The 15619-nt window shown below is 38.5% G+C and overlaps 1 protein-coding gene across 7 annotated transcripts in view; it reads left to right on the forward strand.

Annotated features, from left to right (window-relative positions):
• The window catches only part of ELMOD1 (ELMO domain containing 1), a 72387-nt gene that overhangs the window by 44239 nt on the left and 12529 nt on the right, over window positions 1–15619 (forward strand). For 4 of the 7 annotated variants that reach the window (XM_071212312.1, XM_058289415.2, XM_071212313.1 and 1 more), the window contains 4 exons: window positions 1123–1252; window positions 7623–7756; window positions 10508–10576; window positions 12665–12688. In XM_071212312.1, the coding sequence (XP_071068413.1) occupies window positions 1123–1252; window positions 7623–7756; window positions 10508–10576; window positions 12665–12688 (357 nt within the window). The remainder of the gene's footprint in view (window positions 1–1122; window positions 1253–7622; window positions 7757–10507; window positions 10577–12664; window positions 12689–15619) is intronic. The other 3 variants (XM_012529987.4, XM_058289416.2, XM_071212315.1) reach the window with 1 other exon arrangement.

Genomic DNA, 15619 nt, shown 5'->3' on the forward strand with positions numbered 1-15619 from the left:
GATGGGCCATCATTTTCTGTTTTTCCCTTTGTCTTATAATCTTTTTTTGTACATTGTACATTTTAATATTTTAAACAGTTAGCTCTGGGAACTTAAGTTTATATCCAGTCATTGAGATGACAGAGCTTGAGTCCCAGGAGCTAATGAAAACAAACCAAGGCAAAAAACCCACCTTTCACAGTCTTTGCAAATTAGCTCTTTGTTGGCTGGAACTTGCCTTCAAAGTTTAGTCCTCCTATCAAGGTCAGCCTGAGGGGAAAGTGAAGTACAGGGTTCTCTCAGTCTTTTCTGAACCTTCTCTGTTCTGGGTTTGGGGTCCTTCATAGTCTTAGGAATTACAGGTTTACAGAAATCCCATTGTCCCTTCTACTCCCCATGAAATAGCCTCTCCCCTTTCCAGAGCGCTTTATTGTATCTCTTAGAGATGCTAATCCTTTGCCCCAGGCCTCTATTTTATTGCTTTAGCTGTCTGCAAGCTACTTCTGCCAGCTGGGAAAGTTGTGGGAGAGAGAACTGGAGACTAGTGACCTGGTTCCGTCTTTCAGACACCACCTAATAGATTGGCACTGATAAAGGGCACCCCAGTAGGCAGATAGGGGTTACCCTGCTCCCTCAGGAACAGGACCAAGGACCCACAATGGTAGCACAGGCCAGCTCTGTACCATGTCAGGGAGTAGTTGGCCAGCTAGGTCCTATGAATTTTTCCTACCATTTTCAAAGCTGTGCTTTCTTGATTTGGCACTCAACGAGGTACTACAACCCTTTAACTGTTCTCTGGAGTTTTGATGAAGATGACTCTGCCAGTTTTGGCTAGAGTTGTTCAAAGGTTATTTAAGGGAATGGACACTGCCATCTTGGTCCATTTCCTCATTTTTTTAAGCCATACCATTGCAAACTGGCTTAAGAAAAGGCCAAGATTAACTATAAATGCAGACAATTTCTACAGCTCTCTTGGTGGAGCTTCAGGAAGAATTGTGCTATTAAATAGATGATAATTGAGCAGTTTGCTCTATCTTACATGAATAGGAGAAGTTCTGTTGAACATGCATCAAGTGAACAAATGCCAATAAATATATGTTTTATTTTCCTCATTTGTATTTCTTCTCTTTTTGAACACCTTAGGTTGGGAATCTCTCTTCAGGCTTGCCTTCTGCAAATTGTTGGGTACAGAAACCTAATTGCAGATGTTGAAAAACTGCGTAGAGAGCCCTATGATTCTGATAATCCCCAACATGAAGAAATGCTTTTGAAGGTTAGTCCTTGCATGCTCTAAAGTGACTGGGTTATGTCACTTGGTTAGGTCAGCTAACATTTGACAAGAACCTGCTACATACTGACCTCTGTGTTGACATTGGAGTACAAAGGTAAATAATAGAGTATCCAGGTCAGCTAACAGGGAGGTGAGGATGGTCAACCACCACACCAGGGAACCGAGAGTGCCTACAACTGCAAGCAGGAGAATCGCATCCATCAGCCATGTGGGATCTAAGTCCCCTCTCAATTTAGAGGTCGTGTGGAAATCACCATCCCAGGATCCACAGGATGGAGGAATATAATATGGATTAGAATGGGTTTATTGGTATTCTACTATAGAACTGTTGTGACTAGCAATGGAAGAAATTGTAGCATTGATGTGGAGACAGTGGCCAGGGAAATTGCTGAGGGCAGGGAGAAGGAAGAAGAGATGAGATGTGGGGACATTTTCGGGACTTGGAATTGTCCTAAATGATATTGCAGGGACAGATGCTGGACATTATATATCCTGCCACACCCCACTGTAAGGGTTGGGGGAGAGTGTAAAATACAGTGTAAACTATAATCCATGCGGTACATCAGTGCTCCAAAATGTATTCACCAAATGCAATGAATGTGCCACAATGATGAAAGAGGTTGATGTGGGAGAGGTTGGATGGGGGGGGGGGGGTATATGGTAACCTCTTTTTTTAAAATATAACATTTTTTTGTGATCTATGTATCTTTAAAAAAAAAGACAAAGATTTAAAAAAGATAAATAAGACATGGGCACAGTAGCTGGTTATTAAGATCTAGTTTTCATGTTTGTTCAGATGATGAAGGTAAATTTATCATTAGAAAATTCATGCAAGAAGTTTAACGACAATTTCTTTCGTAGCCTGAAAAAGCATCAACAGTGATTTCTGTGGGCTCACATTTGGCTCAAGTTAGAGTGTTTAATGTGTTAAAAACCAGTAGACAAAATATCATTTGTCAAATAGTGACCTGGGATTTTCATTTATGACTTTTAATACACATCGGAGAAGATGAAGTTGGTTTCTGCTTCAGCAATAGCCCTCTTGGGAAATTACCCAAGATCTTAATGGTGATTATTTATTCATGTAACTTGGAGAGTATTAGAAGAGGAGGTAATGGTTTATATGTGGTATATTAGAAATGTTCAAAGAATAATACGGAGTTAACAATTACTCCTTCTGTCTATCAGAGCAAAATCTTAAAAATCTTACATGATTGAATGGTATATTTTCAACATCAATAAAATTTTACCTCAAAATACTGATTTTTGAGTTAAAAATTTTAAGACCAACCTTTAGGGCAACTCATATGAAATGTTTTTTTTAAGCTTCACTTCTGAATATAGGTCTTTTTAGTGTGAAGTCCTTCCTTGCCTTTTTCTAGAAGTCAAAATGGCAGTAACAAAATAGGAAGAAAACATTTGTTTAGCTGCCTTACATTTATTTTATTGAAAAATATCTACAGAAACTATACTCCTGTTGTTTTTGTGTGAAGGAGTGTGTGTTTTTGTGTACATAAGTACTTAAGCAGATGACTCATTTGTCTCTGCTAATTAGTGCTGGATCCAATGTGACTCATTAAAAATTAAAGAAACCTCATTCTTGGCAGTAGTATTTCTTCTTCTCTTCTTCCCTTCTTAATTTGTAGCTAACATACAGGCTGAGTTTCATATCCTTTTATTGTCTTTTTTTTCTGACAGTCAAGTTCAACAAAATGGCCTAAGGGTGAGCAGTAAGAGGTGAATAACAGAGAAAAGAGGTATAATTAACAGGCTGGCCATCGCACCTGAGCAATTCGTTAGCGTGGTGGAGGTGCCCTCAAAATTGATTAATGGCAGTTGAGTACCTGCTGTGCATCATCTTTAGCTGACCTCATACATGTGCTGGCACACAGTAGGTTTTCATCAAATGTGGGCAGAACTCATGAAGTTCACTGGATGCATGTCAGGATCTTTTTTCATACAACTTTTATCTGTGGTCATTAAATACCTATGTGTTACCACTTTTGATTGTCACAGCTATATGCTGTGAACAAGGTGATGATTGTTACTTGCATTTTAGAGGTGAGCAAACTACAAGCATTTTAGTTCAGGCTCTGACTTATGCAACTCGTAAAACCACTACTGTGTTAGGCACTTTGAGGAAAACCGTGGTTTATGTAGTCTGATTGGGAAGATTCTCAGTATCTACAAAAATCAATAAATCTCATCCCTAGAACACCCCCAAAATATCTCTCAACTATTTTCCTTGCCCACTACCTGATTCCAGCCATCACCTCCATCCTGAGCTGTTCAACAAGAGCTTTTTAATTCAGCCATTAGCCTCTCCCTTCCTCCAGTGCATCTTCTAAAATACTCTGGAGGGCTTTTCTAAAACACAGATCTAGTCATGTTATTTCCCAAGTTAAAAATGCTGGGCACCTTACGTCCTAGAATAGAAACCCCTTGCATCTTAGCATGGCATTCTGGCCCCTTCCCCATTTGTTTCTCTAAGCTCCGTCTCCTGTATACCCACGTACAGCACATGCCCCAGTCTCACCGCGACCCAGAAGAGGCCACCCCATTCCACACGTGCAGGTTTTGCTCCTGCCGTTCCCCCGTCACCTGCTATTCACACAGCAGAAGGCAGAAGCCCGCTCAGGGTTTAAGTCCTTACGCCCTGAGTTTGAACCTAGGATTGGGACCTTTATTTTCCTCTTAGGTTTATTCGAATTCCTCATATGAGAATAAAATTCATAATAAAAACATGGTTTGAGTGCTTCATATGTGCCAGTGATGACAGTAAGTATTTTACAGCTTTTTCTCATTGAGATATCTCTGTGATCTTAGGGGCAAGGTACTGGTATCATTCTCATTTTTCCTATTAGGAAATGGAGGCTGGGCAGTTATTGACTGCACATGCTCACAGAGTTAGAAAGGGCCCTAAACTACTGTCCTACACCTTTTTTTTTTTTTTTTTTTTAATGTGGTAGCAGGGATTGAACCCAGGACCTTATACGTGAGAAGCAACTAAACTATATCCATTACCCAATGAGAGCCAGTTTCTTCGCCTTCTTGTTTGTTTTTTTTTACGAGGTACTGGGGAATGAACCCAGGACCTCATCCATGGGAAGCAGGCGCTCAACCACTTGAGCTGCATCCATTCCCCTACACTCCCTTTTGAGAGGAAAGCCATGTCTTGTTCACAGCCTGGCCCATGATTTTTATTTAACTCTCTGAGCTTAGCCTTCCTCCTCTTTGAAATGGATGATAATACCCTTGTTACCACTCCATAAAATTGGTTCCAGTAGGGATCAGCAAATAGGCCTGTGGGTCATATCTGACTTACCACCTGGTTTTTGTTTCTTTGTTTTTTTTCCCCCACCTGGTTTTCTAAAGGAAGTTTTCTTGGAATACAGCTGTGCTCGTTCCTTTGTGTATTGCCTGTGGCTGGGTTTGCACTGCAGTGGCAGAGTTAGACCGTATGACCTGTGAAGCCTAAAATGTTTACTAACTGACCCTCTCAGACCAAGTTTGCCAGCCCCTGGTTCAGAGGCTCAGATAATACCATATTGTGTAAGTGCTTTGCTTGTAATCGTAGGAGAACATTATCAGGGTTTCCACTTAGAGTCCTAAAATATTTTTAAAATCTGGATTTTTTTGATCATTTGAACATAGGCTGGGATGATAGTTAATATCACTTTATATTCATGTAGCACTGTTCATGAATTATTCAAATTGACATTTCTAGTAAAAGTTTTCTCACAAATAATGAAGGCAAAATTTTAGGTGGATTCATGATCTTAATAACATAAGCTTTTTCCCCATTTATATTAAAAATTAGCATTTTTCCATTTTAAAAAATACCCTAACATTCGAAGATTGGCCCTGGGAAGACAGTGCCCTGGTGGCCAGGGTGAGAAGCTGCCCCTGGCTTGAGCCAGAGAGAAACCTTGCCCTTTCTCTTGGGCATCAGAACCAAGACAAGGTTGACGTTTCCAAAAAAGCCGACAGTAGAGGCCCAGTACAAAGACCAAAGCCCTTGACCTGTGGGACAGTCTGACTCAAAATGGGGCCTCCACAGCCGTGGCCCGGCATCTGCCGGGGGAACCTCTCCTAGCACCCATCTCCTCGAGGCAGCTGGCTTCGTCATGACTCCTCCCAGGAGCACAGACTTCGGTGTGGACCCTCCGAGGCCCCCTCCTCAGTTCAGGTCTCCACTCGGCCTCAGGGGTACAGATGGCCTCCTCCTGAGGCAGAGTCTGCCCCTTCCCTCACCTCCTCAGGGAAGAGCCGATCTGTCAGAAGAGAACCCAGGAACTCGGGCAGCTCACGAGAAAGATAGACGCGTACTTCATAGAAGGACTTCAGCATAATCAGCTTTCATTTTCCAAGAAAGTGACCCTTATTAAAGCAGATAGGATTAAGACCTTAATTAAGAACATTTTTTTAGCCATTAGTCCAGTCTGGATACATGAAATCATTAGAATGGTGTTTATTTTTAAAGTGTTCGTTTTTCAAAGTTCTTACTCTGTCAGACTTTTGTATTGGCCTAGCGATTGAGGTTTATAACTACCCATAGAAATGAAATGCTTGCTTTTGCCATTTTACTTCAGTAACTCATTGGAAGCCAGTTATTTTAAAACTGTGTAGGACCCTAAAGTTACTTCAAATCATTATTCAAATGAATATGATAATTATTACATTTTATTGTTGTTTTTCCAGTGTAGCAATGATCAAATCAATTGCTAAAGGAATTTTTAAAAGACCTTTTATGAGTGATTCACTGGTCTCTTATTATTTAGAACTCTTCTGATGAACTCAGAAATATTTTGTTTTGATGAATACTGAGCACTGACAAAATCCTATATGGATAATATAAAAAAAAAGGTTTCTTATACCCATGTTTCATATATTTTTTAGGAGGTACTGGGGATCGAACCCAGGGCCTCATACCTGGGAAGCAGGCGCTCAACCATTTGAGCTACATCTACTCCCCCGTGTTTCATAATTTGCTTCCAGGCATGAAAGATTTACTTTTGTTCCTCTGAAGGTTTTCTCTCACCTTCTAGATAAATCAAATTTACCATTCCTGCCACTAAGATAAAATATTGTATCATAAGAATAATAAGTAATTTTGGATTAGTACCAAGAAGAACTGAGATGAATTACAACATTTTTAAGTTTATATTTTCTTTCACTGTATTATGTTAAATTTTAGAGAATTCTCCATAAAGCACAGTGTGTACTGTTTTAGCTTTAAAATCCATATAATGCAGAAATAGACAATTTAGAAGTTGAATTATTTCTGAAATAGTAAAAAGGAAATTTTACATTTGTATTTGTGCCTTGTCTTTAATGAAGCTGCAATATAAAATAGTTTTGATAGTTTAAAGGGTAAATTTTCTCACATGCTAATCACTATTAGAAAGAACTTATACTTCGAGCATTGCATTTTTATACCACAGAGGCTGTCATTTTCCCTCCCTCACTAAAGTGACGATATGTGCTAGGTTTGAAGTTAATCTTTCTATAGAAAACTTAGAAGTTAGAATCAAGTCATTAAGCAGAAAAGATCATACTGTTTAGAATTTGTATTTGTTCATTATTATACAGTTGATTGTAATTGAGATTCTTTAGGCACCTTTTAAAGATTAAAATTTGTTTTGAGATTTATTCGCAAACATTGGTGGTCTTTGGTGGCCTTCTGTTGTCCAGCAACATGATAATGTTTACTCTCCTATTGTAGGTGAGACCTAAGAAAGGAAGCTCAAGTCAGTCCGTTTTTCTTTTTGTTTACAACTCTGCAGACAGTTTGATATAAAGTTAAATAAGCATTTTCTGATTTGAATGATGGATTGCCTCAAAGTTTTTCGTGCTCTCCCTTTCCCTTTATACTCAAAAATATTTTCGAGGGCTCCAAAGAGCTTTTATGAGAGATACACACACACAATAGAAATTAAAACAAAACAAAAAAAAATGGTAAACTCTAAGAAACGCAAGCAGATATTCCATTTACTTCCAGAGTGGTGACCTAATCATATATCATACAGCCTCTGGAAAATTCTTCTGTACATTGACTCATTAGAGAAGGAGAGTGAAAAGGCAAATAATGTGTTAGTTTATTTTGAAATATTAAATACTTTTTACCTCCCAGACTCCATGAAAAGGTCTTAGATGGATCCAAGGAGTCCTTGAGAACTGCTGTCCAAGATAAATTGAAAGATGATCAGTCCTTTATTTCTAGTTTGTTTGCATATATTCAGCTTTGCAAAGCTCCTTCTAATAATGTAGTTTACAGAATCTGAACTGAAAAAATAAAGAGAGAATATTTGTGTGTGTATATCAACAGTGTAATTCTCTCTTTCGTCTCCAGTTATGGAAATTCTTGAAGCCCAATATTCCACTAGAGTCTCGAATTTCTAAGCAGTGGTGTGAAATTGGTTTCCAAGGTGATGATCCTAAAACAGATTTTCGAGGAATGGGACTTCTGGGACTGTACAATTTACAGTAAGTAAAATGAAGAATGGTTGAGTATTGATTTGATATTCTGGTCTCATATTGATAACAAAGTGGAGGTATTAGTTTCAGGATCCACTTTCCAGAAGACTCCAAGGAAACATTCAAGTTCTCTAAGAGGTAACTCAAGATTCATAAAATTTTAAAAGCTACTACCATCTTGCTTTTATATCTGCAGAGTTCATGGAATTTTTATGCAAATCTCATGTGTACTTATGTTTAATTTTTTTATTATAAAAAATTTTAAGCATATACAAAAGCAGAGAAAACCCCCTTACACTGATTACCCAGATTCAATAATTATTAAGGTTTTGCCATATATAACTTTTTTTGCAAAATTATGTTAATGAAAATCCTATATGGTTTATCCCATTTCACCCTCATATTTTAACATGCATTTCTAAAGCATATGAACATTTCCTTACATTAGCCACCATGCCATAATCACACTTAAAAACTAACAATAATTCCTTGGTATCATCTATATCTAATCCATATTCAGATTTCCCAGTTCTCTCAAAAATGGCTTTTTACAGCTGGCTGGTTCTAATTCAGATCCAACTAAGGTCTATACATTGCGTTTAGTTATGTCTCTTGGGTCTCTTTAGTTAAGCGGCCTCTTCTCCCCCTCTGCCCCTCCCCCTGCTGTCGCTCCCCATTATCTTGTGGGAAATTTCAGGTCAGGTGTCTGGTAAAACATCCCACAGTCTGGAACTGTCTGCACTTGTAACCGACCTCCATGTGCCTGAGAATTGGAGTTGTTCATACAGGCTTGAACTGAATCGGGTTCACGTCACAGCCCTCCCAGGATGGTGCTGAGACGCATCAAGGGCTCCACTGTGCTGACCCCACCAGTCCTTAGTCTAGAGGTTTCCTCCTTGAGCATTGCATCAACTAATTGATCGTGCAGAAAGGGCTTTTCTAGTTCCGATATTCTTCCCACAATTAGCTGTACTTCTGTGAAGTTTACTTAATTTAGGCTGCTTGATTTCTCTAAAATACAGGCAGGATAGATCTCCATTTTTCCCTTTAGTTGCCAATTTTCAGAGGAGGGATTGCCCTAGTTCCCTTCACTGGTGATCACTGAGCAGTTTTGTTTTGGCTTTATCTATTTCTTAAATATCATGTTGAACTCCTGTTTTTATGTATTTAATGTGATTTTAGCAGTTGCAGTCATTATTTTTTGATGCTTAAATTCAAACGTTTGTTGTCATTTTTCAAGTCGCAGTGTGCCTGTGTCCTTTTGACACTACCCTTCAGTGGTGATAGTTATTTATCTTTAAAAGAAATTTAGCCTCACTCACGTTTGATGGCACCTCATTTTCCCCTAGATTTCCCCCTTTATTCCAAATTTAGGAGGTTTAAAAACCACCCATTATTTTAAGAGTTGTTTTAAATGCTGCATTAGAATATAATATGAGTGAATAGAAAGTAAATTTTAATGACCGGGTTGGCTTTACAAATATGGGGAAAGGATGAGCTTTTGAACAAGTGGCATTGGGACCATAAACCTTCCATTCGGAAAAATTAAATCATCTCCACTCAGTGCAAAAATTGAACGTGAAAAATAAGTCTTCATAGTTTTTAGGAGAAAATCTAAGATATTTGGAGGGATCTCTTAATGATACCCAAAAAAGTGTAAACCATATAGGAAAAAAATTGGTAAATTTCACACATTAAAATTGAAAATTATTTGACAAGTCACCATAAACAAAGTAAAAAGACAAACGAAGACTGATACTTTTGACACTAAATGATAAAGGCTCCATATCCAGTGTGGTCTCTGTAGGGTTATTTAAGGCCATTTGTAGATATACTAGACCCAGAAATATGGCAGATAAGATGTAAAAGAGGAAATCCAGATAAGCAACCAAAGTGTGAAAAGAGACTCAGTTTCATTAATAATCATGGCCATGCATATCAAAATTGCTGACGTTAGGGGAGCAGCTGTAGCTCAGTGGTTGAGCGCCTGCTTCCCATGTATAAGGTCTGGGTTCAATCCCTGATACCTCCTATAAAAATTATTCACTTTAGGTCTAAATTTTCTGAGAGAAAACTTAAGTGCTTGTTATAATCTTAGATTTACGCAGGGAAAATATATTCATCCAATTAATATATGCTATAGTTTTATAATAGTCTTTATGAATCTCTTTTTATGACATCTTTTTTGAGGAAATACAGATTTTTTGTATATATTAGGAAACTTCACCACCCTTCTTCCCAGAACAGAATTTTGTTTTTTAACATCTCTAAGCTCCATTAGGATATTTTCCATTTGTCCAGAATTCAAATACCCATTGAATAATCTTAAAGGAAAATGCACTTGAAACACACCCTCTCCCAACTGCTCTCGGTGCCCTTTGGACACCACAGCCCATTGCCAAGCCCCTCACCCAGGCGTCCGCCACCCGAGGGCCTCAGATGCCAGGCGATCCCACCTCCACCCGGGACCCTGCTTCATAAGAATCCCTTGGTTCTCTGGGGAACGACAATGTTCATAATTAAGATTTCAAACCTACTGGATACCTCTCAAAATCTACATGGATTTCATAGCAACCCTACCGTACCATTTCTTTTCGGAAAATCCTCTCCTGGAAAAAACATTTTCACTCCCTGAGAGTGCTTAAAACAAGTGATAATCTTCAGCCAGTATCCATTTCTCCCACCATAAGGGAGTCGATGCAGTTAAAAGACATATGTTCAACAGCGTGGAGTCAAGGTCTCCTTTCCTTCCAACTGCAGGTATTTTGCGGAAAGGGATGCCACAGCAGCTCAGCAGATCCTTTCTGACTCTCTTCATCCAAAATGCAGGTAATTACTGAATAAAAGATGGGTAAGGCTTTATACCTCTCCTTTCCTGTCATTTTTTTCATAACACAATATTATTTTTAAAGGCATACATGTTTACCTAAAATAGCCAGTGGAAGGGGAGCAGATGTAGCTCAGTGGTTGAGTGCCTGCCTCCTATGTGCTAGGTCCTGCGTTCAATCCCTGGGACCTCCTAATAAAGGAATAAAAAAATAAAAGAAAATATTCAGTGGAAATTTGACAAGTTGAAAATACACATTTTACTGAAGAGAGGGAAATCTAAGTGGACATCTCAGATAATTGTCTATCTCCCTGTGGAGTTGGTGTGATTAAGAATGGTTGGAAAGAACTTTCAGATCCGCTAATGTTTTAGATGGTTCTCTCACCAACCCTTAGCAGGAAGAGAAGGAAGGAAGTTGTTTTCCTCTTTCTACCTATTTCTCTAAAAGAGGCCAGCATGAGATTTAGTTTTGGATTCCACAGAACAGAAAGACGTGACTACACCAGGGACCTGTGTAACTCTGGGCCCCAAAGGTGAGGAGATGAAATGCAGAGGACTTCAGAACTGCCCAAGTCTCGGTGCCAACAAGGAGATGTGCTTGGAGGCTGTGCAGTTCTGAGTCCGCCTGCAGTTTGTGTTTTAGGTTTAAAGGGCACAGATTAAATCAAACCTCCTTCTCAGCCTTGGCTTTTAACAGGCCCACTAAGGATCCTTCTGGGGAGCAGATATGACTCAAGCAGTTCAGTGCCTGCTTCCCACATGGGAGGTCCAGGGTTTGATTCCCAATACCTCCTAAAAACAAAAGCAAAACAAGTAAACAAATGAAAAACCAACTAAGGGGAGCTGATGTGGTTGAGTGCCAGCTTTCCCCACATGAGGCCCCAGGTTCAATTCCTGGCCCCAGTACCTAAAAAAAAAAAAGATCCTTCAAACAAGGTTGCAGTCGGGTTTTAACCATTTTCTTTTGATTCAATCCGAGGATCAATGGGAATGATATTTTTAGGGGCATATCAGAATTCAGGGATGGGAGAGGTGGAAAGAGGCTCTGTGAGTAGCATGGGAATGGGATTCTGGATTGCGTTCTTTTCTTCTCCTGGTTGGTTTTCATTCTACCCAGTGCTTCACAAAGCACTTTTACTGTTTTATGTTTTTCTTTTTAAAATTTAGGTAAATTCTCTGCCTTCCGTTTTGCTGTCTCAGTGAACAAGAAACTAGGGATAATGTGTTGGGCTTGGATAAAGTCTACAGAGTTAACTTCATCTTCCACTGGGATCTGTTGATGAGATTCTCAGGCTAGTCAACCTCCCAGAAGTGCAACGTAGAGCTCTCTTTCGAATAGGCATCTTGACAAGTGCAGAATAGGAGGGTTGGAATTTAAGGCATTATGATGGGATTGAGGGGATAGAGGGCCATGGTTCAAGTGGCATATGCAGTTTTGGAAAGGGACTGAAACATGCCACAGCATGATGATTTTTGAAGATATATGTTGAACGAAATAAGCCAGACACAAAAAGACAAATATCGTGTGATCTCACTTATACCAAATACCTAGAATAAGCAAATTCAGAGAGAGAGATAGTAGATCATGGGTTATCTGGGGCCAGGGGGTAGGGGAATTGAGGGGAGTGGGGGATTACTGCTTAATGGGAACAGTTTCTATCTGTGGTAATAAAGTTTGGGTAACATGTTAGTGATGGTAACATAGGATGGTGAATGTAATTAATACCACTTAATTGAATTCTTGTCATAGTTAAAATGGAAAATTTTGAGTTATATGTGTATGTTTCTACAATTGAAAAATTTTTTTAAAGAAAAAACCCAAGGAAAGTGTGGGGAAGGAGAGACTGATAGGATCACTGGTGTCCAGAAAGATGTGGAAGAAGAGAAAGCAGAGTGGGAGGAGGAGTTTGAAGCAAGGCAGGGTGATAGGGAGATGAATGCAAGGCGTAAAGGAAATCATGAAATCAGGAACCAGCTGAGACAGTGGAATTGCTGAGGATTTTTCTGTTGTTATTCTGTGAAACTCTAGATTCTAAATTATTTGCGTTTTCATTCACCTTTCTAAATTTTTTTTCTCTGATTACATGAAGAGATATCACTAAAGAGGAGATAAGGTATTTTTTCCTTTGTTTTTGCGTTTTGTTGCTTTTATTTAGTTTAGAATAAGTTTGTTTAAGATTTTTAGAAGATATCTAAATCCAGGAAAATTTTTCAAAAAGCAGACATTTCCCAACTTTTTAATCAAATATCGTTAATTATATTTGGGCTTCGTGTGAACTAAAAACTAGATTATACTAACGTGATGGGAAATGTCAAAGAGCCTTTCTACAGCCACTACTGTCCCTGAGGAGAAGCGTTTTAAACACTTCCCCCTGAAGGCTGAGCAACTCACCACACGCGCTCACCCTACCTATGTCCCCGAAAGGGACCCTTTACTTGGGAGTTTTGTTGCATGGAGAAAATTTGTTTTTCTGTTAGTGTACTTATAATTTGATTATCATAAAGTGCACACAATATATGTTATAGTATAATTGTGACTTGTTAATGTTCAGTTTTGCTACATAAACCCAAAATTTTATTATAACGTTTTCGGAATTCAAGAATAAGTTGATTTGTTCCTCACCCCCATCCCCATTATTCTCATTCTAGCTTCATTTGGCTAAGATGCATTAAATTATATTACGCTTCCCAAATGCAAAAGATAAAAAAGTCAGCTTCTGTTATTTGTTTTAAGAAAAACACTAAAATCATTGGCTCTTTCTTCATATATTACGTGGTTAAAAAATCAAGCTACTTTAATTTTTTAATGAGGTTTTCTAAATAGCATCTTTCTGTAACATCAAGACCCTGAATTGGCTCTAATTAAATTGACTGTGCAATCTGTGTGTCTTGCCAAAAGGGATACCAACCAGAAAACACAACTCCTCCGTGGTCCTTGAAAAGTGACCATAAGCCCAAAATTTTCTTGGATAAACCATTGGAGGGGGTTAGTTTTGTATATGCGGCATTTCAAAGAAAGGCTTTATAAACTGTATAAATATAAAACCTATTTGTATAGTTATATAAACCAAGATTTGAGTGTTTTTTGTGAACATTCCTATTTAAGAAAAGTCTAGCATGTGTGTGTTGTGTGTATAGATATGTGTATATAGGCATGGAGATAAAACCACCATCCTCTGTCCCTCAAGGTACAATAAAACTGAATAGCTAAAGTTCATATATATTAATTACTTCAAATTGGTGTACATGTCACTGCATACACATCAGAATGTTTTGGAAACACTGTTGTCCTTCACCAGTGTCTAGAGGAAGTGTATATTGATGAGCCGTGATGTCAACATAGGTTCTCTCAGGTCCTGAGCTGAGGAAAGTCTTTGCTGTGCATCCTGCAGTGAGCATTACACACCACTGTGCCTGTGCACACCCATCTTTTGAGTCCTGCAGTAACTTGAGGGATAAAAGTGGATTCCAGTTTAAGAGAATTTTAACTATTAGATTATTTTTTTCCCTTGAAGAGAGGGATCCATTCTGTTTGAGCCAGGGTATCTTATAAGTTATCAAGTGAATGGAGGTCATTTGACCTTTCCTTGTATTTCTAATGTAGACAGAGATTTAATTTAACAAGTGTAGAGACACTAGGTATTAAAGTTTTCTCGAAGAGAAAATAGAGATGCTTATAAATTCGTATATATAAAACTTCCTACCTTTCACATACCTTTCACATTTTAGTTTGGATATGAATCTTAAAGGGTAAAAATTCCTTGATGCTTCTTTGGATAATTGATTTATTTGTTGACCATTACACTTTTAAAAGAGGTAACATATTTTAACATGAATTAAAGGCAGTTACTTGGGATGATAGCCAGTTGTTTACAGAGTAGAAAGCACATGAATTAAAATAGATTTGCATGATGTTTCTGTGCTGTGTATTGTGTGTGTGTGTTCTGATGTAGTGTTTGCAGTGTAGTCTAGAGAATGCTTTTCTCCTTCTTAGATAGAAACTACGTGCCCATACTAACTCTAGTTTAAAATTTTTGTTTAGCTCCAATGCTATGTACATTTTTTCTGGTAAGACACTGAGTAAAATACATCAAGTCACAAAGAAGACCGGAACTGTCTGTACCCACAAGACACTGGCAGTTTGAAGAGGGATGGGAATACAGGATAGGCACTCAAAAAAACAAAACCAACCTACCTACATATACATATGCAGATATTAAGGCATTTTTTATAGGGATTGGTTCATCCCACTGTGGAGATTGGCAAGTCCTGAATCCCGGAGGGCAGGCCGCAAATTGGCAACTCTGGTGAAGGTTTTGCTGACTTCCCCAGGAGAGGCCAGCTGGCTGAAGCAGAGATGGAAATTCTTTTTGACTGCTGAAATCATCAGTCCTCCTTTTTTGCCTTCAACTGATTGGATGGGACTTCTCTCATTGTTGAAGGCGGTCTCCTTTGTTGACTGTAGATGTAATCAGCCATAGGTGCAATCAACTGACTAATGATTTAAATCCACAAAATAAGCTCACATTAACAGTAAGGTTGGTGCTTGCTTGACCAACTGGGCTCCATAACATACCAAGATGACACATGAAATTAACCATCACTGGGGAAAAGCAAGAGTATTTTCAAATACTCTTTTAAGAGTATTTTCAAATTGCTTCTCCATTAGAACTCTTTCTTCAAACAGTCTTATTCAGAAGCTCAAATTGTTAAACAGATTTCAGTAGAACTGCTGTGGCTTAGCTGACTTCGCCTGAGGAAATACCCCAGAACTTGCTGGAACAGAATTTTTAAAATCTCTTTTCTTTCTTCCTTTCTTTCATTCCTTCATTCTTTTCTGTTCTTTCTTTTAGTAACTCATTCATTTGATCAATTAACATTTATTTGGTATCTGCTGGTGTCAGGCATCACAAATAAGGCTGAGCAAAATAAATGCTATGAGATAAAACCAAACAAAATGCAGTAGGGTATTATGAAAGGATGAAGTAGCATCTAGTTAGAGAAAAAGAAAGCTACTGGGCAAGGTTTCATGAGGACTGTCTCTC

Source organism: Dasypus novemcinctus, chromosome 27 (assembly GCF_030445035.2).
Source record: "Dasypus novemcinctus isolate mDasNov1 chromosome 27, mDasNov1.1.hap2, whole genome shotgun sequence".
In the NCBI taxonomy this organism is placed as follows: Eukaryota; Metazoa; Chordata; class Mammalia; order Cingulata; family Dasypodidae; genus Dasypus; species Dasypus novemcinctus.